General features: G+C 41.8%; 1 protein-coding gene across 1 annotated transcript; it reads left to right on the top strand.

Annotated features, from left to right (window-relative positions):
• Nucleotides 1–16235: 16235 nt before the first annotated feature.
• LOC123166347 (sucrose:sucrose 1-fructosyltransferase-like) lies at nucleotides 16236–20185 on the top strand. The gene is made up of 4 exons (XM_044584135.1): nucleotides 16236–17035; nucleotides 17180–17188; nucleotides 17308–18152; nucleotides 19188–20185. The coding sequence occupies exons 1-4, from the start codon at nucleotides 16639–16641 to the stop codon at nucleotides 19881–19883; spliced, it is 1947 nt and encodes a 648-aa protein (XP_044440070.1). The 5' UTR covers nucleotides 16236–16638; the 3' UTR covers nucleotides 19884–20185.
• The last annotated feature ends 3655 nt before the right edge of the window (nucleotides 20186–23840 follow it).

The following is a 23840-nucleotide window of genomic DNA, read 5'->3' as shown; positions in this document are numbered from 1 at the left end:
CAGGAGAAGGCATTTTTGTGAATGCCAGAAGCTATGGTTCCGTTGTGTTTGCACCACCTTGATCACCACTTCGTCGACCTAACCAATCGAAAACAAGGGCTTCGTGGGAGGAAACCCACGCGAATAAAGTAGACAAGTAAGTTTTTATTTTTCTTTCAATAAAAGATTGATTGAAGTTCTTAATAGAGAAGTTGAGTTTGGAAGAGTTGTTCTAATAAAGTATTTGTTATGTGCAAATTAAATTATATGATGTATGGACGTTCAGATGCTAGGAAATATGTCTATGTATTGTGTTGAAACTAACCATGCATGAAAGAGAGGAAAAAAGAAAAGTTCCAGAGGAAATTGATCAAAAGATGGCCTTTCGGACGACCATCGTGGTCGTTCGAGCGGTCTCATGAATTCCTATAGGTTCTAGCGCAAAACAACTAGAGGCAACAGGGTAAACATCGACGTTTCATACGGGCGCGAGCGCTCGTAGATGGGCGATCGTTTGAAACCTACGCAGAAGCAAAGAGAAGTCTAGCGCGTTCGATGGCGTTTCATGCGGGAGCAAGCGCCCGTATCAGCAGTCACATGAGGTATGCACAGACGCAGGTAAGCTATCAGGGTGAACAACAGCCTTTCATACGAGCGCTTCTGCCCATATGGTCGGTCGTCTGGAGCCCTGGTGGCCACAAAGATTCCGAGGAAGAAGGTAAATCGCCCTCGTCTCTTTCTTCTTCTTCTTCTTCTTCTTCTTCTTCTTCTTCTTCTTCTTCTTCTTCTTCTTCTTCTTCTTCTTCCTCCTCCAGACCTCTCCAGACCCTAGCAAAGCTTTGCCAGATCTCTCTGCTCATTTGTTTTCAGCCCAAATCCTTCTGCATGATTTATCTAAGGTACGTTTCTCCCCCGATCCCCAACTTATTTTTCGCAAATCCATGTTCTACATGCCTAGCATTGACTTGTTTGGGAAATGCATAGTTTTGATCAAAATTTGATATTGGCTTGGAATTGTTGATGTTCTTAGAGGAGTATGATGTTTTGACTATCGTAGGATTAATATTGTTTAAATGTATTGGACTGAAAAATTGTATTGTAGATGTATATGAGGAGCTCCACCCGCGAACGTGGTTCTTTGAGTTAGTCCATCATACAACGACAAAAAGTTTTCACTTAGGGGATTGCTACCTCTTGAGCATGCGTTGGTTTTCCCTTGAAGAGGAAAGAGGAAAGGGTGATGCAGCAAAGTAGTGTAAGTATTTCCCTCAGTTTTTTAGAACCAAGGTATCAATCCAGTAGGAGATTACACGCAAGTCACCTAGTACCTGCACAAACAATCAAGAACCTTGCAACCAACACGATAAGGGGGTTGTCAATCCCTTCACGGTCACTCGCAAAAGCGAGATCTAATAAATATAATAAGATAAATATTTTTGGTATTTTTGTTGTATAGATTGGAAAGTAAAGATTGCAAAATAGTCAAACAAGATGCGATGTAAATAAAAGAGATGCAATATAATAAGAAAGAGACCCGGGGGCCATAGGTTTCACTAGTGGCTTCTCTCAAGATAGCATGAATTACAGTGGGTGAACAAATTACTACCGAGCAATTGATAGAAAAGCGCGTAGTTATGAGAATATCTAGGCATGATCATGAACATAGGCATCACGTCCGTGTCAAGTAGACCGAAACGATTCTGCATCTACTACTATTACTCCACACATCTACCGCTATCCAGCATGCATCTAGAGTATTAAGTTCATAAGAACAGAGTAACGCATTAGGCAAGATGACATGATGTAGAGGGATAAACTCAAGCAATATGATATAAACCCCATCTGTTTATCCTCGATGGCAACAATACAATACGTGCCTTGCTGCCCCTACTATCACTGGGAAAGGACACCGCGAGATTGAACCCAAAGCTAAGCACTTCTGCCATTGCAAGAAAGATCAATCTAGTAGGCCAAACTAAACCGATAATTCGAAGAGACTTGCAAAGATATCAAATCATGCATATAAGAATTCAGGGAAGAACCAAATAATATTCATAGATAATCTTGATCATAAATCCATAATTCATCGGATCTTGGCAAACATACCGCAAAAAGTATTACATCGAATAGATTTCCAAGAACACCGAGGAGAACTTTGTATTGAGAATCAAAGAGAGAGAAGAAGCCATCTAGCTAATAACTATGGACCTGAAGGTCTATGGTAAACTACTCACACATAATTGGAGATGCTATGGTGTTGATGTAGAAGCCCTCCGTGATTGATTCCCCCTCCGGCAGATCGCCGGAAAAGGCCCCAAGATGGGATCTCACGGGTACAGAATGTTGTGGCGGTGGAAAAGTGGTTTCGTGGCTCTCCTGGATGTTTTTAGGGTATAAGAGAATATATAGGCGAAAGAAGTACGTCGGTGGAGCTCCATGGGGGCCATGAGGGTGGGGGCGCGCCTGCCCCCCCGGGGTGCGCCATCCTACCTTGTGGCCGCCTCGCGGAGTTACAGACTTCAACTCCAAGTCTTCTGGACTGCGTTTGTTCCAAGAAAGATCATCGCGAAGGTTTCATTCCGTTTGGATTCTGTTTGGTATTCCTTTTCTGCGAAACACGGAGATAGGCAAAAAGACAGAAACAGGCACTGGGCCTCCGATTAATAGGTTAGTCAAAAAAATAATATAAAAGAGCATATTCAAGCCCATTAAACATCCAAAACAGATAATATAATAGCATGGAACAATCAAAAATTATAGATACGTTGGGGAGGTATTAGGGATCGTATTCACCAACGGTGAAGCAAGGAAGAAATTTCAGAAGATTAGTACAACAAAGATAAAAGCAACCAAGTGGGCTTGCGAGTCAACACTCACTAAGCTAGGTATTATTAATAATTTCAATTTGCTTTGTGATAATATCGGGTTGCATCATTTTATTTATCAGGGATGTGAGACATATGACTGAATGATGCTTGAGTTTCTTAGCATTCTCTCGCATGATGTTGGTTTGATGCCAAATACATATGAGGAGGAGCGAATGACTTTTTGTCTCTTGAACCGAGATTTCAACATCACCCTCAGTGAGTGGTGTAATCACTTTGGCTTCCCCAACAATGATGATGATCTTCGATATGTTTATGATTTCACTGACCCGCACTCGAGGCACGGGGAGAAGTTTGTAAGGTGAATGATGAGAACATGTTAGTTCCCGGGAAAGCAGCTTGACGTCGGTTACTCGCCCAACTTATAGCAATACTTTTGCTACACCTCGCGTATCAAGCAAATCATGCACAAGGAGATATCATGTGTGGAGCAGTGATCACCTTGTCCAACTCTCTTGGTCTCAACTAAAATCACCTTCGCCCCATTGTCAGAAACAACTAATTAACATTTGTGTTCTTACTATCACTTGTAGTAGTTTTTCGTGGTCGTTGTTGCATCAAAATTCCTGAAGTGGCATACTTGTTGCCTACTCCTATGCCTAATCGTTTCTCCATAGAACTGATACGTCTCCAACGTATCTATAATTTTTTTTATTCCTCCATGCTATTATATTATCTGTTTTGGATGTTTAATGGGCTTTAATATGCTCTTTTATATTATTTTTGGGAATAACCTAATAACCGGAGGCCCAGTGGCAGTTTCTGTTTTTTGGCCTATTTCAGTGTTTCGCAGAAAAGGAATACCAAACGGAATCCAAACGGAATGAAACCTTCGCGATGATCTTTCTTGGAACAAACGCAATCCAGAACACTTGGATTTGAAGTCTGGAAATCTGCGAGGCGGCCACGAGGCAGGTAGGCGCGCCCCCACCCTCGTGGGCCCCACGGAGCTCCACTGACTAATTCTTTCGCCTATATATACTCTTATACCCTAAAAACATCCAGGAGAGCCACGAAACCACTTTTCCACCGCCGCAACCTTCTGTACCCGTGAGATCCCATCTTGGGGCCCTTTCCGGCGATCTGCCAGAGGGGGAATCGATCACAGAGGGCTTCTACATCAACACCATAGCCTCTCCGATGAAGCGTGAGTAGTTTACCATAGACCTTCGGGTCCATAGTTATTAGCTAGATGGCTTCTTCTCTCTCTTTGATTCTCAATACAAAGTTCTCCTCGATGTTCTTGGAGATCTATTCGATGTAATACTTTTTGCGGTGTGTTTGCCGAGATCCGATGAATTGTGGATTTATGATCAAGATTATCTATGAATATTATTTGGTTCTTCTCTAAATTCTTATATGCATGATTTGATATCTTTGCAAGTCTCTTCGAATTATCGGTTTAGCTTGGCCTACTAGATTGATCTTTCTTGCAATGGGAGAAGTGCTTAGGTTTGGGTTCAATCTTGTGGTGTCCTTTCCCAGTGACAGTAGGGGCAGCAAGGCACGTATTGCATTGTTGCCATCGAGGATAAAAAGATGGGTTTTATATCATATTTCTTGCGTTTATCCCTCTACATCATGTCATCTTGCTTAATGCGTTACTCTGTTCTTATGAACTTAATACTCTAGATGCATGCTGGATAGCGGTCAATGTGTGGATTAATAGTAGTAGATGCATAATCGTTTCGGCCTACTTGACACGGACGTGATGCCTATGCTCAGGATCATGCCTAGATATTCTCATAACTATGCGCTTTTCTATCAAGTACTCGGCAGTAATTTGTTCACCCACCGTAATTCATGCTATCTTGAGAGAAGCTACTAGTGAAACCTATGGCCCCCGAGTCTCTTTGTTATTATATTGCATCTCTTTTATTTACATCGCATCTCGTTTTACTATTTTGCAATCTTTACTTTAATTCTAGGTTGTTTCCTAATAATTTTGGTAACAACGTGTATAGAGGAAACTTTAATTCTAGGCTGTTTCCTAATAATTCCTCTAATAATTATGGTAATTCCTACAACAACTCTTATGGAAATTTTAATAAGATGCCCTCTGATTTTGAGACAAGTTTTAAAGAATTTATGAATTCGCAAAAGAATTTCAATGCTTTGCTTGAAGAAAAATTGCCTAAGATTGATGAGTTGGCTAGGAACGTGGATAGAATTTCTCTTGATGTTGATTCTTCAAAACTTAGATCTATTCCACCTAAGCATGACATCAATGAGTCTCTCAAAGCCATGAGAATTTCCATTGATGAATGCAAAGAAAGAACCACTAGGATGCGTGCTAAAAAAGATTGCTTTGTGAAAGCGTGTTCTTCTAGTGTTCATGATAATAAAGATGAAGATCTAAAAGTAATTGATGTGACTCCTATTAAATCTTTGTTTTCCATTATGAATCTTGATAGAGAAGGGACTGGAGATGAGTCAACTTTAGTTAAAAGGTGTCCCAATGATTCGGAGTTTTTAGATCTTCATGCTAAAATTAATAAAAGTGGGATTGAATAGGTCAAAACTTAACATAGCAATGAACCCACTATTTTGGATTTCAAGGAATTTAATTATGATAATTGCTCTTAGATAGATTGTATTTCCTTGTTGCAATCCGTGTTAAATTCTCCTCATGCTTATAATCAAAATAAAGCTTTTACTAAACATATCATCGATGCTTTAATGCAATCCTATGAAGAAAAGCTTGAGCTAGAAGTTTCTATCCCTAGAAAACTTTATGATGAGTGGGAACCTACTATTAAAATTAAGATTAAAGATCATGAATGCTATGCTTTATGTGATTTGGGTGCTAGTGTTTCCATGATTCCAAAAACTTTGTGTGATGTGTTAGGTTTCCGCGAAATTGATGATTGTTCTTTAAATTTGCATCTTGCGGATTCCACCATTAAGAAATCTATGGGAAGGATTAATGATGTTCTTATTGTTGCAAATAGGAATTATGTGCCCGTAGATTTCATTGTTCTTGATATAGATTGCAATCCTACATGTCCTATTATTCTTGGTAGACCTTTCCTTAGAACGATGGGTGTAATTATTGACATGAAAGAAGGAAATATTAGATTCCAATTTCCGTAAAGGAAAGGAATGGAACACTTTCCTAGAAAGAAAATTAAATTACCTTATTAATCTATTATGAGAGCCACATTTGGATTGCATACCAAAGATGGTAATACCTAGATCTATCCTTGCTTTATGCCTAGCTAGGGGCGTTAAATGATAGCGCTTGTTGGGAGGCAACCCAATTTTATTTTTGTTCCTTGATTTTTGTTCCTGTTTAGTAATAAATAATTCATGTTGCCTCTGTTTATATGTGGTTTTATGTTTTAATTAGTGTTTGTGCCAAGTAGAACCTTTGGGAAGACTTGGGTGAAGTCTTTGCGATCTTCCTGTAAAAAATAGAAACTTTAGCGCTCACGAGATTAGCTGCCATTTTGTACTGGAGAGTGCTTTTAGGTTGATTCTTTTTGAAGATGATTAACAGACAAATTACTCACGTCCACCAATTTATTTCAGAATTTTTGGAGTTCCAGAAGTATTAGTTTGATACAGATTGCTACAGACTGTTCTGTTTTGACAGATTCTATTTTTCGTGTGTTGTTTGCTTATTTTAATGAATCTATGAGTAGTATCGGGGGGTACGAACCATAGAGAAGTTGGAATACAGTAGGTTTATAACCAATACAAATAAAGAATGAGTTCATTATAGTACCTTAGAGTGGTGGTTTATTTTCTTATACTAACGGAGCTCATGAGATTTTCTGTTAAGTTTTGTGTTGTGAAGTTTTCAAGTTTTTGGGTAAAGATTTGATGGATTTTGGAATAAGGAGTGGCTAGAGCCTAATCTTGGGGATGCCCAAGGCACCCCAAGGTAAAATTCAAGGACAACCAAAAGCCTAAGCTTGGGGATGCCCCGGAAGGCATCCCCTCTTTCGTCTTCGTCTATCGGTAACTTTACTTGAGGCTATATTTTTATTCACCACATGATATGTGTTTTGCTTGGAGCGTCTTGTATGATTTGAGCCTTTACTTTTTAGTTTACCACAATCATCCTTTATGTACACACCTTTTGGAGAGACACGCATGAATCGGAATTTATTAGAATACTCTATGTGCTTCACTTATATCTTTTGAGCTAGATAATTTTGCTCTAGTGCTTCACTTATATCTTTTTTAGAGCACGGTGGTGGTTTTATTTTATAGAAATTGTTGATCTCTCATGCTTCACTTATATTATTTTGGGAGTCTTTTAGAACAGCATGGCAATTTGCTTTGGTTATAAAATTAGTCCTAATATGATGGGCATTCAAGATGGGTATAATAAAAACTTCCATATAGAGTGCATTGAATACTATGAGAGGTTTGATACTTGATGATTGTTTTGAGATATGAAGATGGTGATATTAGAGTTGTGCTAGTTGAGTAATTGTGAATTTGAGAAATACTTGTGTTGAGGTTTGCAAGTCCCGTAGCATGCACGTATGGTAACCGTTGTGTAACAAATTTGAAGCATGAGGTGTTTCTTTGATTGTCCTCCTTATGAGTGGCGGTCGGGGACTGGCGATGGTCTTTTCCTACCAATCTAACCCCCTAGGAGCATGCGCGTAGTGCTTGGTTTGGATGACTTGTATATATTTGCAATAAGTATGTGAGTTCTTTATGACTAATGTTGAGTCCATGGATTATACGCACTCTCATCCTTCCACCATTGCTAGCCTCTCTAGTACCGCGCAACTTTTGCCGGTACTATAAACCCACCATATACCTTCCTCAAAACAGCCACCATACCTACCTATTATGGCATTTCCATAGCCATTCCGAGATATATTGACATGCAACTTTCCACCGTTCTCTTTATTATGACACGCTTCATCATTGTCATATTGCCTTGCATGATCATGTAGTTGACATCATATTTGTGGCAAGGCCACCATTCATAATTTTTCATACATGTCACTCTTGATTCATTGCCCATCCCGGTACACCGCCGAAGGCACTCATATAGAGTCATATTTTGTTCTAGTATCGAGTTGTAATCCTTGAGTTGTAAATAAATAGAAGTGTGATGATCATCATTATTAGAGCATTGTCCCGTGTGAGGAAAAAAAAGAAAGGCCAAATAAAAAAAAGGAGTAGGCCCAAAAAAAGAGAGAAAGGCCAATAAAAGAGAGAAGGCCTAAAAAATGAGGGAAAAATAGAGAAGGGGCAATGTTACTATCCTTTTTTCCACACTTGTGCTTCAAAGTAGCACCATGATCTTCATGATAGAGAGTCTCTTATTTTGTCACTTTCATATACTAGTGGGAATTTCATTATAGAACTTGGCTTGTATATTCCAACAATGGGCTTCCTCAAATGCCCTAGGTATTCGTGAGCAAGCAAGTTGGATGCACACCCACTTAGTTTCTTTTGTTGAGCTTTCATACATTTATAGCTCTAGTGCATCCGTTGCATGGCAATCCCTACTCACTCACATTGATATGTATTGATGGGCATCTCCATAGCCCATTAATACACCTAGTTGACGTGAGACCATCTTCCTCTTTTTTGTCTTCTCCACAACCACCATCCTATTCCACCTATAGGGCTATGTCCATGGCTCTCGCTCATGTATTGCGTGAAAGTTGAAATTTTTTGAGAATACTAAAGTATAAAACAATTGCATGGCTTGTCATCGGGGTTGTGCATGATTAGAGCATTTTTTGTGACGGAGATGGAGCATGGCCAAACTATATGATTTTGTAGGGATGAGCTTTCTTTGGCTATGTTTTTTTGAGAAGACATAATTGCTTGGTTAGTATGCTTGAAGTATTATTATTTTTATGTCAATATTCAACTTTTGTTTTGAATCTTTCGGATCTGAACATTCATGCCAAAATAAAGAAAATTACATCGAAAAATATGTTAGGTAGCATTCCACATCAAAAATTCTGTTTTTATCATTTACCTACTCGAGCATGAGCAGGAATTAAGCTTGGGGATGCTTGATACATCTCCAACGTATCTATAATTTTTGATTGTTCCATGCTATTATATTATCTGTTTTGGATGTTTAATGGTCTTTAATATGCTCTTTTATATGCTCTTTTATATTATTTTTGGGACGAACCTATTAACCGAAGGCCCAGTGCCAGTTTCTATTTTTTTGACTATTTCAGTGTTCGCAGAAAAGGAATACCAAACGGAATCCAAACGGAATGAAATCTTCGCGATGATCTTTCTTGGAACAAACGCAATCCAGAAGACTTGGAGTTGAAGCCTGGAACTCCGCGAGGCGGCCACGAGGCAGGTAGGCGCGCCCCCACCCTCGTGGGCCCCACGAAGCTCCACCGACGTACTTCTTTCACCTATATATACTCTTATGCCCTAAAAACATCCAGGAGAGCCACGAAACCACTTTTCGACCGCCGCAACCTTCTGTACCCGTGAGATGCCATCTTGGGGCCTTTTCCTGCGATCTGCCAGAGGGGGAATTGATCACGGAGGGCTTCTACATCAACACCATAGCCTCTCCGATGAAGCGTGAGTAGTTTACCACAGACCTTCGGGTCCATAGTTATTAGCTAGATGGCTTCTTCTCTCTCTTTGATTCTCAATAGAAAGTTCTCCTCTATGTTCTAGGAGATCTATTCGATGTAATACTTTTTGCGGTGTGTTTGCCGAGATCCGATGAATTCTGGATTTATGATCAAGATTATCTATGAATATTATTTGGTTCTTCTCTGAATTCTTATATGCATGATTTGATATCTTTGCAAGTCTCTTCGAATTATCGGTTTAGTTTGGCCTACTAGATTGATCTTTCTTATAATGGGAGAAGTGCTTAGCTTTGGGTTCAATCTTGCGGTGTCCTTTCCTAGTGACAGTAGGGGCAGCAAGGCACGTATTGTATTGTTGGCATCGAGGATAAAAAATTGGGGTTTATATCATATTGCTTGAGTTTATCCCTCTACATCATGTCATCTTGTTTAATGTGTTACTCTGTTCTTATGAACTTAATACTCTAGATGCATGTTGGATAGCGGTCAACGTGTGGAGTAATAGTAGTAGATGCAGAATCGTTTCGGTCTACTTGACACGGACGTGATGCCTATGTTCAGGATCATGCCTAGATATTCTCATAACTATGCGCTTTTCTATCAATTGCTCGGCAGTAATTTATTCACCCACCGTAATTCATGCTATCTTGAGAGAAGCCACTAGTGAAACCTATGGCCCCCGGGTCTCATTCTTATTATATTGCATCTCTTTTATTTACATCGCATCTCGTTTTACTATTTTGCAATCTTTACTTTCCAATCTATACAACAAAAATACCAAAAATATTGATCTTATTATCTTTATTAGATCTCACTTTTGCGAGTGACCCTGAAGGGATTGACAACCCCTTTATTGCGTTGGTTGCAAGGTTCTTGATTGTTTGTGCAGGTACTAGGTGACTTGCGTGTAATCTCCTACTGGATTGATACCTTGGTTCTCAAAAACTGTGGGAAATACTTACGCTACTTTGCTGCATCACCCTTTCCTGTTCAAGGGAAAACCAACGCATGCTCAAGAGGTGGCAAGAACATGGACAATTACATTATGTTGCACGGGAGGGAGATGCAGCTTTTGACCAAGAAGGCCTTGAAGCTGAAGAAGTAGATGAAGAAGAACTTTCCACCGACGAAGAAGAGGAGCAGCCCCAAGAGCAGCCAGACAAGAATTCTACAACACCTACTCGGGTCTCTACGGTCCCCGAGGCTCTATCTCATTGAGCAACCTCATTGAATCCCTTCAAGATACTTCCACCTACATGAGTTCGGGCTTCTCCAACTAGAGCCAAGGATGGGATCCTGACCAGCTGCTGCAATGATTCTGCTGGTTTGGGCTTGCAAAAGCTTAAGCTTGGGGGAGGTCATCACCACTTCTACATCAAGATGTGGTGGTATTTCTTGAATAAATTGTAATGAGGTCTTACTTAAGCACGTGGAGCTTCAAAGCTCTTGTGTTTTTTCTGTTCCAACACCTTGCTTTTATTTGCTTTCATTTTTGTTTTTACCTTTGTGATTTTTTGTTTGCAAGTTAGTTTTCAAAAACCCAAAAACCAAAAAATAGAAACTTTGCTTTGTTATTGTTCTTTTTACCCCTTGGAGTTCGTTTGCATTTTTGTTTTCAGAGGAGTTGATCTAGGCCTGACAATGAGCAATACAAGAATAAGGAAGAGAAGTGTGTAAATTCACAACCGTGAAGGTATGTCCTACGATTCCTGTCTTTTGCACTTGAAATACTTAGAATAGATGTAGTAGTATTATGTGTGATATGTGCAAGATGGAGTAAGTCTTGATAATTAAGACAAATGTTTTGTTCTAGTAGCTGAGATAATTTTGTAGCCTTTGTTCTATTTAGTTTAGATAACCAAGACTTGTCGGGGGACTATTTTTAAATGAAATGATCTTAACTAAGAATAACCATGCACAAGGGAAAGTCTCAACAGAATTGGGTATTGAGGGAACTGTAGAGAAGATGTTTGAAATGCTCAACCCCATGTTGTTAATTTTAATAGACATGATAGAACTTGTGCAGTAAATTGTCTAGAAGAACTTAGTTGAAGGGTGAACGAGATTATGCCAAAAAATTGTATTGTATTCCTTACATGGTGCTTCAGCTTCTCGCTGGTGCCATAGCCCTGCTACTATATGCACGTGTACGTGCGTAAATGTGGCTTCATCACCTTTCTTGATGTTATGGTGAGGACTACGCTGCCAATGAACAATCCACCATAGCTATAGCTCGGATTTAGGCTATGAGTTTGTTACCGTACGTTATGGTAACACTACAAACGAATATTAGTTGGCTTTCTCTTGAATGGGTGTGTATGTGGTAAATAAAGCCACATATATCAGAAGCTCATAGTACCCAAAAATTAAGCCACAAAGAAATTGTATACATGATCACTTATGTGGCATAATCCGAACTAAGGTTTCAGCAAACAAAGATTGAAATGAAGTGCTTGAGAGCCTTGAGGATGAGATAATGGTGGGTTTGTTTATGAGCACTCTAGCATCATGTTTTTCTACATGCCTTTCACTCCCTAACTTGTGTTTTTTATGGCTCCATCAAAGAAAAACTCTTCGATGCATTCCCAGCAAGCAAGTGTTGTCTAGAATAAATAGAATAGAGTGTTGCAAAGTTGTTTTATCTAGTAGATCAAGAACTTTGTGTTGATTATTTTTGCTTCACCAACACTTGCATAATAACCATGCCAGCACTACAACCATACTAAGTTTTCAGGTCAAGAGGCGGAGGGCTATCTAGGCGTACCGATCGTAAGTGAACCAAAACCTTCTCGTTATTCGGTTTAAGCAACTGAGTTCCTTATGATTTGGATTTCTCTCTATGTTGCTCGAGGACAATCAAGTTTAAGCTTGGGGAGTTGACGCGTGATATTTTTACACCCATTCACCCTTTGTTTAAACCAAGGTATTTATTAAAACTGAGGTATTCGCTCTGATATTGCTACTAATGACTAGTGAATGAAAGGGTTCCACCAATCCTCTCTTTGATGTATTTCCACAGAAAATGGGCTAAAAAGGAAGAAATAAGATAGAAGAAATAAAGAGGAGGCGCACCAGAAGCCATAGGGTAAAAGACGGTGTTTCATATGACTGTAAGCGTGTGTATGAGCGCTTGTATGGCATGGATTCCGAGGCTCCTTGTCCACCAGAACAACTTTTATAAAGGGGACCACGCCAAAATGTCGACAGAACATTGTCGAGCGAAGCCAGAACAGAACCATCTTCTTCCCCTCTCATCAACCCTAGCCGCTGCCATTTTCCATCTCCATAGTCACCATCACCACCATAGTCCATCTCCCTCTAGTTCATACTTGTAATCATGCATCGCACAAGGCATCCATTGTAAGACATATTATCATTCAATCGAGCTTCAAGATGTGTTCTTTAATGTATTCTACTTGCGATCTGGTCTCTATGTGTGAGTAGTTCGGTAAGGTATGGGTTGAGGCATAGGCCTTGCAACCCTCTGTATTTGTTGTAGGGATCAATGGAAGAGCTTTGAAATAACATCCCGAATGTGTGAAATAAAATTGTTCCTTAGATGTCTCTTGTCTTGTCCGCGATCTTCATCCCTGCAGGTACGGAAAGGCTAAGGCGAGGAGAACGTGAAGAGTTATTCTGAACACCAGTGACAGAAGGGTTTAGTATGTAACATAGATCCAACACTTGGGGATTAATGAGGTGTAGTTATTAAATGCCCAAAGCTCTTGTCTGATTATTATAGTCTTAATTATAGAGGCAACCCCGCGCGATGGATAAGGCCTTTGGTAGACAACTGATTCTTGATGCAGGACACGTGTCGGTCAAGATGTTATTTGGACACATCCTCCACTTCGACTCATAACAAGCACACCTCGATGGGTGACTCCATCGCACAAACTAAGATCATATCTGGTCCCAACTCAAATACATGGTTGTAAGCATTAAGACCTCATACTCATACCTTCTTTTTATAAGTGTTGAATCACAATTTCCTTGATTGATCCGGTCAAAAGCTGGAATTGATCCTTTGACAAAAGCTTGTTAGAAGCAATCGCTTCAAGGTGACCTTCCTCTCTTGGTTTCGATAACCCAGGGTCACCTCTGGGGAAATAGGTGCAGGGTACTCTCTTTGTTCCTTTACCGGATCACTATAAGGAGGTATCACTGCCTCATATGATCGGGATCAATTCGATGTTATCGGTGGTGTGTTTGTTGGGACATGGTCGATTGTCACTTTATGTATCAGTATTTTCATTGAAATCAATTGAATCTTTTGAGGTTTTATTGTTGTGTATATATATATATATATATATATATATATATATATATATATATATATATATATATATATATATATATATATATATATATATATATATATATATATATATTGGTTTTTCATCAAAGGGAGTTGTGCTTTTTAGTGAGTTCAATATTGTAGTGCTCTATATCCCAGTGACAAAAAGGGGCAAGACACGTATTTGTATTATGGCCACTCGGGATAAATGTCAGTGGTTTGTCATATTAATTGATGCTTTGCTATCTACATTATGTCATCATGCGTATTGCAATGCTCTATTTCTTTTCAACTAAATACCTCGAGATGCTTGCTGGATAGCGGTTTTGGGTGGAGCACTAGGAGTAGATGCAGTTGGATTAATGGTCTACTTATCATGAATGTAATGCCCATATGATATTATACCATGAATGATCATAGTCATATATATTGCAATATTAATAGGTACCCAACCGTAATTTGCTTACCATGCCACTTGCTTTCTTGAGAGAGAGAGAGAGAGAGAGAGAGAGAGAGAGAGAGATGTCAGTAGTGAACCTATGCCCCTTGGGTCTATTTTCCTTTACCAAAAACAAATATTTTCCTTGTTGCCCTATGTTATTTTTCCTACCAATTTCAATATTAATGTAGATCAACATGTGGGAAATTCGCTTGTCCATGTTCAAATGTTTTGATGATCATATTTCCTAGCCCTTATAATAATGATAGATTAATTAGCTTCATGTACTTTTGTAGATGTGACCAAACAAGTTATCTTATAAATGCAATGTAATGCAACTTCATACCCCATTTTTTGATTCTTCAACACATATCTATTGACTGCTATTTGTGGCATGCAACTGTAATCATAGCTAATGTAACATCTCATAGGAATATGTGTGTACCAAGGATTTCACTTAAATAGGTTTATGTATCTAACCATTGCAAAAAAAAATCGACGCCGACAGACAACACTGGCATCCTTTTCCGCTATTACTTCCATCTCCCTCCACTCCTCCCCTTTCATTTGAGAGCCACCGAAAGTAGACTAGCCCGATCCAGTGCCTCGTCTGACAATGCAGTCGGTCGGCGATGGCTCAGGACATGTGCCCGGATTCTCGCTATACATATTTAATCTAGATTTAGACTCGCCATGAAGGTGTTTGGCGCTATGCCGGTAGTGTGGAGTGCTTCGTCGAGCTCTCAGGCCACTTCCGGCAATTCGTGGTGGTGGTTCTTCTCTCCTTGGTGCTCCGGTGAGTGGGAGCCGAAGAGGCAGGGGTGCTGACCACTACCTACATCATGAGTAAGTATGTTTTCACCATGGATCTAGAGCTTTTGATCTTTCCCCCACAACTCTCTTCATGCCGCCGAGGTAGAGGAAGAGGAGGTGAGTGGATGCCACATCAGTCTCCAATTATGCTACCACTAAGATTTTGATCATCGAGATCATCAACAGGCGTGCTTGGAGTGGAGTTATGACATAGATCGTTTACATGCCGGCCTCTGTCACTGGTTTACTTCTTCTGGTCAAATTAAAGGGCGAACTTCCGGAGATTTGTTGGCTCCATTCTTTCATCCCGATCTGTCATTTCCAGATGGGTGGCAATCCAGTTCCGGTCAAGCTTTTGCGAGCTTCGGTAGGTGCTCCGGTGGAGATGGCGAAGCGGATCTGCCGCCCCCAAGTTGTTCATCCTCGGTGGCAACCGCTCTGGTCTTCCGCGGGTACCGTTTACCTGGATCGTATTGCATTTCTAGTTTTGTTCTGGGGTCCTCTATGGAAGATGCAAGTTAAAAAAAGTTCACTTATATTGTGCACAGATCATCCATGTAAACTTTGTAGCTATCGAACAACACGTCCTAAATCTAACAAAACTTACTTCTTGCATAAACGCTTTACATGAGATTAAGCTAGTCCGCATGGATTGATGACTAGGGTATTATGAAAGAAATTTTTTAATAATATGTTGTTTAACATATTGTGTAGCAGTTACCGACTACGTTTGCATTTGTCGAGTAGGGTAGCAGTTACCATGGCTCAGGACATCCCTGCCGACAGAGTGAAGCAAACACCTCCTCCCCCTCTCTATATCTCTCTATTTCATACACTCGTTGTCATGTATTTGCATTTGTCAGCTTTGTTGTACTCTTTACTTGGAGTGTTGGATGTTGTGATAAATGAGGTTGGAACCACTCGCTAGTCTTCAGCGGCGAGGTTAGTACTCTCTCTTGTTCTCTTCTATATAAGGCACACATCATCTTAATAACTCTATTGTCTCCCACTACCTACCTCCCCCTCCTCTCTTGTCTCTCTTCATCTCCCTTCCATATATCTTTTTAACGGGGTTGGGTCCCGAAGGAGCCAGAATCCATTAGACAAGCGTAAAAATACTTTTTACAAAAATACCCTATAGAAAGTAAAAACTGCAACCTAGTCCAAGCAGTTTACAGCAAGGACCCCATATCATCATGATAGATTGTAATTATACCCTGCCTAAAAGCATCACCAAGATCAAAGACCTCTATCGCCGGGGATGAACTACTTGGGATGGAGGCCTCGCCGCAGCAACTCATCGTTCGTGGATAGGTTTGCAGGCCCTTGATGGACACTTGACTGCCTCCCTTATGGCGTCAAGCCGGGAGGAATAGCAGGAGCTGGTGCCGAAGTCGCTAGAAATGCCTTCCTACCTTCGCCGTGGTCATTTGTCAACGTCATTTTCGTCGTCACGTGCGCGGTCAATATCGATAATCCCGAGGCAACCGATAGATGTCTCAAATTCTTGCCGCTCTTGTTCTAAAGCCTCCACATACATAGTATGTAATTTCACAAAAAAAATATACACAGAAAATATATACATACTATGTATATATATGTGTGTGTCCGATTTAATAGTATAGTGGTAACGTTCTTGAGAACAGAAGGAACACGCGATACAGCACAAAAATGGCTCCTCGAGACCGCAGGACGACCCGATCAAAAGATTTCCTCCTGAGCTCCGGAACGGCGACCGTGGCCGTGAAGTCACCCTGCGCCGTCCCGGACACGCCGCCGGTCCCGTTCGCGTACGGGGGGCTGCTGTACCAGCAGAGCGGCGGGCGGCGGAGGTGGCGCGAGTGCACCGTCGTGCTGGGCGCCGTGGCCATGGTGGCGCTCTTCGTCACCCACGCGCTTCTCCCAAGGGCCAGCGTGTTGTCCGAGGAGACGCCTGGGGAGACACGAGCGGAGCAGAACATCATGGTCTCCGCCGGCGCCGATGCCGACGGGTTCCCGTGGAGCAACGAGATGCTGCAGTGGCAGCGCACCGGGTTCCATTTCCAGCCCGAGAAGAACTACATGAACGGTATGTAATGGTTGAATGGTTGAATTTTGAGATCCCGTATCTTCTTTCTCCATGCACGGAGAGAGAAACTGACCGCCTTTTCCTTGTTGATTGATGATGGCTGACATGGCTACGTACTGTGGCGACACGCACGCATGCATGCAGATCCCAACGGTGAGTGCGTCCGTCACTAGCTCGCTGCCCAGCCGTCCGTCTGTCTCTATGTGCTTTAACTCTTTTTTTTTTCTTTTTTTGAGAAATCTCTATGTGCTTAACTGGAACACAACATGCAGCTCCCATGTACTACCGTGGACGGTACCACTTCTTCTACCAGTACAACCCCACGGGCGTCGTCTGGGGCAACATCACCTGGGGCCACGCGGTGTCGCGGGACCTGGTCCACTGGCGCCACCTTCCCCTCGCCATGGTGCCCGACCAGTGGTACGACATCCACGGCGTCTTGACGGGCTCCGCCACCATACTCCCCAACGGCACGGTCATTGTGCTCTACACGGGGAAAACCGACACCTCCGCTCAGGTCCAGTGCCTCGCCCTTCCCGCCGACCCAGATGACCCTCTCCTTGTCAACTGGACCAAGCATCCTGCCAACCCCGTCATCCTCCCGCCCCCCGGCATCGGCCTCCAAGACTTCCGCGACCCCACCACCGCCTGGTTTGACCAGTCTGACCTGACATGGCGCACCCTCATCGGCTCCAAGGACGACAACGGCCATGCCGGCATCGCCTTGATGTACAAAACCAAAGACTTCATCAGGTACGAGCTCATCCCGAGGGTGCTCCACCGCGTCGAGGGCACTGGCATGTGGGAGTGCGTCGACTTCTACCAGGTCGGCGGCGGCAACAACTCCTCTGAGGAGGCCCTGTACGTGTTGAAGGCGAGCATGGACGATGAACGGCATGACTACTACGCGCTTGGGAGGTATGATGCGGCGACCAACACATGGACACCACTGGACCCAGAGCTGGACGTGGGGATCGGGCTGAGGTATGACTGGGGAAAGTTTTTCGCTGCCACGTCTTTCTACGACCCGGTGAAACGGCGGCGCGTGATGTGGGCCTATGTCGGCGAGACCGACTCCTTGAGTGCCAACGTTGCCAAGGGATGGGCTTCCGTCCAGGTACAGTTAATCTGCATCGATACGATTCCTTTTTACTTGTGTTTACCATCAACCATTAGTTTCATTCCTTCATTAGGCATGCTCATACTCCCTCCATCCTGTTTGTTCGGCTGCACAGGTTTGTGGATACTTAATTTGACTAAGGAAGCTAGTGCGACATGTCATCGAAAGCCTATCATTTGATTTGTATTCAAACGAAGTTTCTAAACATATACTTTCAGCGTTATATGCCACAAATTTGTTAGTGAAAATGAGAAATTAAAAACATGGGCTCGCCCTACAAAGCTAGGTAAATAAAGTAAATAGAACATGGATCTCCTCTTGGAGACTGAAATGCTTTTGTTATATATGTCGATAAATGCATGAGTGTAATCGGTCTTCTCTGGTGTGCAAAATGCAACCTGCTTAAGATGCTAGTACGTGCTTGATGCTAAATTATTACTATTTACTTATTCATCACTTTCATCATCCTTTTGCATCTTCTTCTGGTGAGTCCTCATCAATGTCCGTTTCCTTGTTTGATGGCTAATTAAGAAGTATAGCTTAATGTGGAACCATCTGCTTATGGCTCAAATTGTCATGTACTGAACTTTTTTATAATGTGTTGTAGGAAAGTAGCTTTAAAAACAGAGAAAGACGGTTTAACTAACCAGAAAAAGAATTAAATTTTGCTTGGAAAGCTAGATTAACATAATCCATAGCAACGCCAAAACGTGCCTGGCATAAATATGGCGGCCGTTGTGATTGAGGCACGGGTTAGCTTAATTTGTCCGGTTCTAACTAAACACACCAATGGTCGTGTCCATCAACCTATGCATAGGTCGGAGGTTTACTCTCTTTTGTGAAAACAAGCTAAACACACAAAATCGGGACTTTCTTCATTCATTCCTATTTTGTTTGTGTGGTCACTTTTTTAATGGAGGAAATCAATGCAGATTGCAAGACCCTTTATTACCAATCATTTATATCATTTTAAGTTCTTGGTAACAATGTGCATTCATAATCAGAGGACTTGCCGATCTTACATGTGTGCAGACGATTCCGAGGACGGTAGAGTTGGATGAGAAGACCCGGACGAACCTCCTCCAATGGCCGGTGGAGGAGATCGAGACCCTCCGCTTCAACAGCACCGACTTTGGCGTCATCACTATCCACAATGGATCCATTATACCTCTCTGCCTCCGCCAAGCCACCCAGCTTGACATCGAGGCCTCCTTTCGCCTTGACACTTCCGCTAGTGCCATCATCAACGAGGCTGACGTCAACTACAACTGCAGCACCAGCGGCGGAGCCTCAACCATGGGTGTGCTTGGTCCCTTCGGCCTCCTCATCCACGCTACTGGTAATGGTGGCAGCGAACAACTCGCGGTTTACTTCTATGTATCGAGGGGCCGTGACGGGGCACTCCGAACCCACTTCTGCCATGACGAGTTGTTGTCGTCTCGGGCGAATGATGTCATGAAGCGGGTGGTGGGCAGCACAGTGCCGGTGCTCGACGGCGAGGCTCTATCTGTGAGGGTGCTCGTGGACCATTCGATTGTGGAGAGCTTCGCAATGGGCGGGAGGTTGACGGCCACGTCGCGGGTGTACCCGATGGAAGCCATCCACATGGCAGCGGGGGTATACCTTTTCAACAACGCCACCGGCTCCTCCATCACCGTCGAGAAGCTTGTAGTTCATGAGATGGCCTCGGCATCTTACAAACAGACTTTCGGGGCCGCCGACGCCTAGTAGCTTCAGTAAGCTATATACTAATGTGGTAATGAGGTTAGGATCCTCTGCAGTAGTCCACCATGCAGAAAGGTTACTGCTGTGTGGACCCGGCCCCACATGTCATCCGCACTACAGCACCATACAGGACTGCAGAGGATCTCAACCCCTGGTAATGAGGGTCACTTGCCTCCAAACTATGACTCCTATCATAATAACGACGGCTAGTACCTGTACTGGAGCGTTATGCATGCCTTGCTGTGCGGTTTTTCTGTTAGGTGTGTTTGTCTTTTTTTTATTGATTATTATGGTAGGTTGGTTCATTTTGGACTTTATTTGTGTTGGCTTGGTATCATTTTATTGGGTTGGATGTCGTGCTTTATCGCTGCAGCTGTGGGGGGGGGGGGGGGGGGATGCACTTAGCCATTGTGTTATGTGTCACGTTGCACGTTTTAGCAAACATCATCATATGCAGCGAGAAGCATGTCCATGTATACAACAATGCACACCCAGCCACCACGACTACCGAGACAATATCTGGTACTCCCACCGCTAGGGTGCTCCCGGTGCTCCAAACTCGGTAGCACATTTTTAAATGTTCAAAAAATTCTAAAAAAAGAAGCTAACACATTGACACAACACCAATGTATGTTGTCAAAAAAAATCAAAATGATTATTCAAAACATTGGTCGAGATACAAAAATGACAAAATAGACATCAATGTGATAATGGGCTAAATCTAAAGCCCAACATATGTTGTGTACTATTTACTGTCGAATTTGTCATTTATGTTTCTCAAGCTATGTTTCGAATTTTAATTTCAAATTTTGTGACAGCATACATTGATGTTGTGTCGATGTGCTGGATTTTTTTCAGAATTTTTCGAACATGTAAAAATGTGCTACCGAGTCTGGAGCACCGGGAGCACCCTAGGGGTTGGGAGTACCGGATATTCTCCCCACGAGTACCCTGTGGATGAACCCAAGAGGCAAAACCAACAATGCAGACACATACATGTGGGCCCCTCTACGCATCACACACCCAGATTCACCATTAGGCTTTGTTGCGAGGGAGCATAGTGTTAAAGGAGATTCATGTAAAAATACAAACCTAGATTGTTAGTTTCTTATAGAACTCGCTGCCTTCGTAAGTTCATAATGATTATAGACATACAAAGACCATCAAGTGTTGGTGCATGTGCCACACGTAATGTATAAATCCTGCCTTCGTAAGTTCATAATGTTTATAGACATACAAAGACCATCAAGTGTTGATGCATGTGCCACGCGTAATTTATAAATGAGAGAGAAACATAACATCGAATTTAAGTGTTTTTCTTTTTACACAATACATCGAACTAAGTTATGAACCTCTGTATCACAAAAAGAGTTCATAATATTTCGCGCTTGCATATATCTCTTAAAACGAGAGAGTGCTTTTTTGTTTCTTTGCTCTCAGGTTGAAATTTTGAAAATAAAAAAAACTTATTAAGTTTCTAAAACGCTGAAAATAAATAAACAAGTACATATAGATGTATACAAGACGTGTGTGAAATTCATCACAAAATATGTTTCGATGTGATCTGTACAAAAAAAATCATGTACTTTTATAGTGAATAGTATGTGTGCTAGAAATACATAACTTTGTCATTTTCGTGGAGCACACACAAAAATGTATTTTTACATGAAACTTTGCACACAAGTAATATACAACATCCATATGTATATGTGTATCTTCTTAGATATTTTTGAAAATTAAATTTTGATTTTTGAATTTTAAAATTAAGGGTTGCATGGAGCTCGAGCTCCATTAGCAATTTCCTTGTTTTAGGCTATCCATTAGCAATTTCCGTTAAAGCCATATCTATGAACATATCTTCTGGGCCAGGCCAAATAAGCGACACAAGTGGGACTAGCACTCCCATGAGCTAGTGCACGTACACAGGTTTTTCTTTTGTTCTTTTATTTTATTTTTATTTTTACTTTTACTTTTATTATATATTGATATATATATATATATTCCAGAAATTAATTAACTTAAATTTTGAACAAACATTTGCCCTGCGTTTAAAAATGTTAATGGAGCATAAATATATTTTTTTGAAAAAATACTTTACTTAATATTTTTAGAAAATTTCAGCACTTATAAAAAATGTTCATACAATGTTAAAAAATTCGTATTATTTCTAAAGAAATCCATACCGGCTCCGGCGAGGAAGGGGCGATGACGGCGGCGAGCCTTTGGCCTAATTCAGTGCTTGTAGTCGTTGCTAGGTCGTCTGCGGATCTGGATGTATTTTTTATTATTTCTGATGTTCACTGTACTGATTGAAGATGAATAGATTGGAAGTTTTTCTCCGAAAAAATTTTGTTCATCACATGAAAAATATTCACGATTCTTTTAAATGTTTTTACAATGTAAAAAACGCGTAATTTTGGAAAATGTTTAGTGTGCATTTGACAAAATGTTCAACATGTATTCGAAAAAGTTGTTCCGTGTGTATCTGAAAAAAGTCCAACATGTGTAAAAAATATTTGGTGTACATTTGGCAAATGTTTAACAAGTATTTGGATAAAATGTTCAACATGTATTTGAAAGATTTCACCGTGTATCTAAAAAATGTTCAATGTGTATACATGTCGACATGCATTTGAAGATATGAAGAAAAAATAAGACGATGAAAATACAGAGAAGAAGAAAGAAATACTATATGGAATCTTCTAAAACCGGTACGAAACCGGTCCGTAGAAGCTTCCCAAATCCACTCCTAGGAAGCTACGGTACGCACACTATTTTGTGGTCACTTTTTTAATGGAGATCAATGGAGCTTGCAAGACCCTTATTACCAATCATTTATTATTTCAAGTTCTTATCAATATGCATTCATAATCAGAGGACTTACATATCTTACATCTGTGAGACAATTCCGAGGACGGTGGTGTTGGACGAGAAGACCCAGACGAACCTCCTCCAATGGCCGGTGGAGGAGAATGAGACCCTCCGCTTCAATAACACCGACTTCAATGGATCCATCGCATCTCTGTGTCTCTGCCAAGCCAATCAGTTCCACATCGGGGCCTCCTTTCGGTAGACACTTCCGCTATTGGCTATTGCCATCATCAATGAGACCGACGTCAACTATAACTGCAGTAAGCAACGGGCCTCAGCCAATGGTGCGCTTGTCCCCTTTGGCCTCCTCGTCCACGCTGCCCCCAACGGTGGCAACAAACAACTGACGGTGTACTTCTACGTGCCAAGGTGCTCGATTGGGCGCTCCGGACCCAGTTCTGCCATGACGAGTTGTTGTATTCTCAACCGAAGGATGTCATGAAGCGGGTGGTGGGTAGCACCGTGCCCGTGTTCAACAGTGAGGCCCTATCAGTGAGAGTGCTTGTGGAACACTCGGACATGGAGAGCTTCGTGATGGGCAGGAGGTTGACGGTGACGTCGCGGGTGTACCCGCTGGAGACCATCCATGCGGCAGCGAGGGTGTGCCTTGTCAACAATGCCATTGGCCCCTCTGTCACAGTTGCGAAGCTTGTGGTGCACTATATGGCATCGACATCATACAACCGGACCTTCGCGGCCGACGACGACTAGAAACTTCAGTGAGCTACATGCTGCCCTTGTAATGCAGGATTGCCTGCCTCCCAAATATGACTCAGATGATAATAATGATGGCTCGTATATGTATTCATACAGACAACATGTAGAATGTTAGTTTGCTTTGAGAAATCTCTTGTATTTTATAAGTTGATACTGGTAATGTTCCTAAACACATTTCGTCATTCTATGGCAGCTCATCTTCAGATCCGGTCTGGTATTGAACGAGTAATCCGTCGATGCCGTCATGTGGAACCAGGATAGCAGTGGTGCCCACTCCACCAACTTGGCCTACAAGCTCCACCACAACTGGTCACATGACCATGACCTGGAAGGGCGGCAAAGTGAAAATGTTCTACGGGCTTATGCATCAGA

Source organism: Triticum aestivum, chromosome 7D (genome assembly GCF_018294505.1).
Source record: "Triticum aestivum cultivar Chinese Spring chromosome 7D, IWGSC CS RefSeq v2.1, whole genome shotgun sequence".
NCBI lineage: Eukaryota > Viridiplantae > Streptophyta > Magnoliopsida > Poales > Poaceae > Triticum > Triticum aestivum.
Note: the sequence above shows the minus strand (reverse complement) of the source record. Positions and strands in the feature narration are given on the sequence as shown.

What these genes read in the sequence shown, in the direction of transcription:
- LOC123166347 (XM_044584135.1), top strand. Translation starts at nt 16,639, where the DNA reads ATGGCTCCTCGAGACCGCAGGACGACCCGATCAAAAGATTTCCTCCTG. An exon ending in AGGGATGGGCTTCCGTCCAG is followed by an intron (nt 18,153 to 19,187) that starts GTACAGTTAATC and finishes ACATGTGTGCAG; the next exon opens with ACGATTCCGAGGACGGTAGA.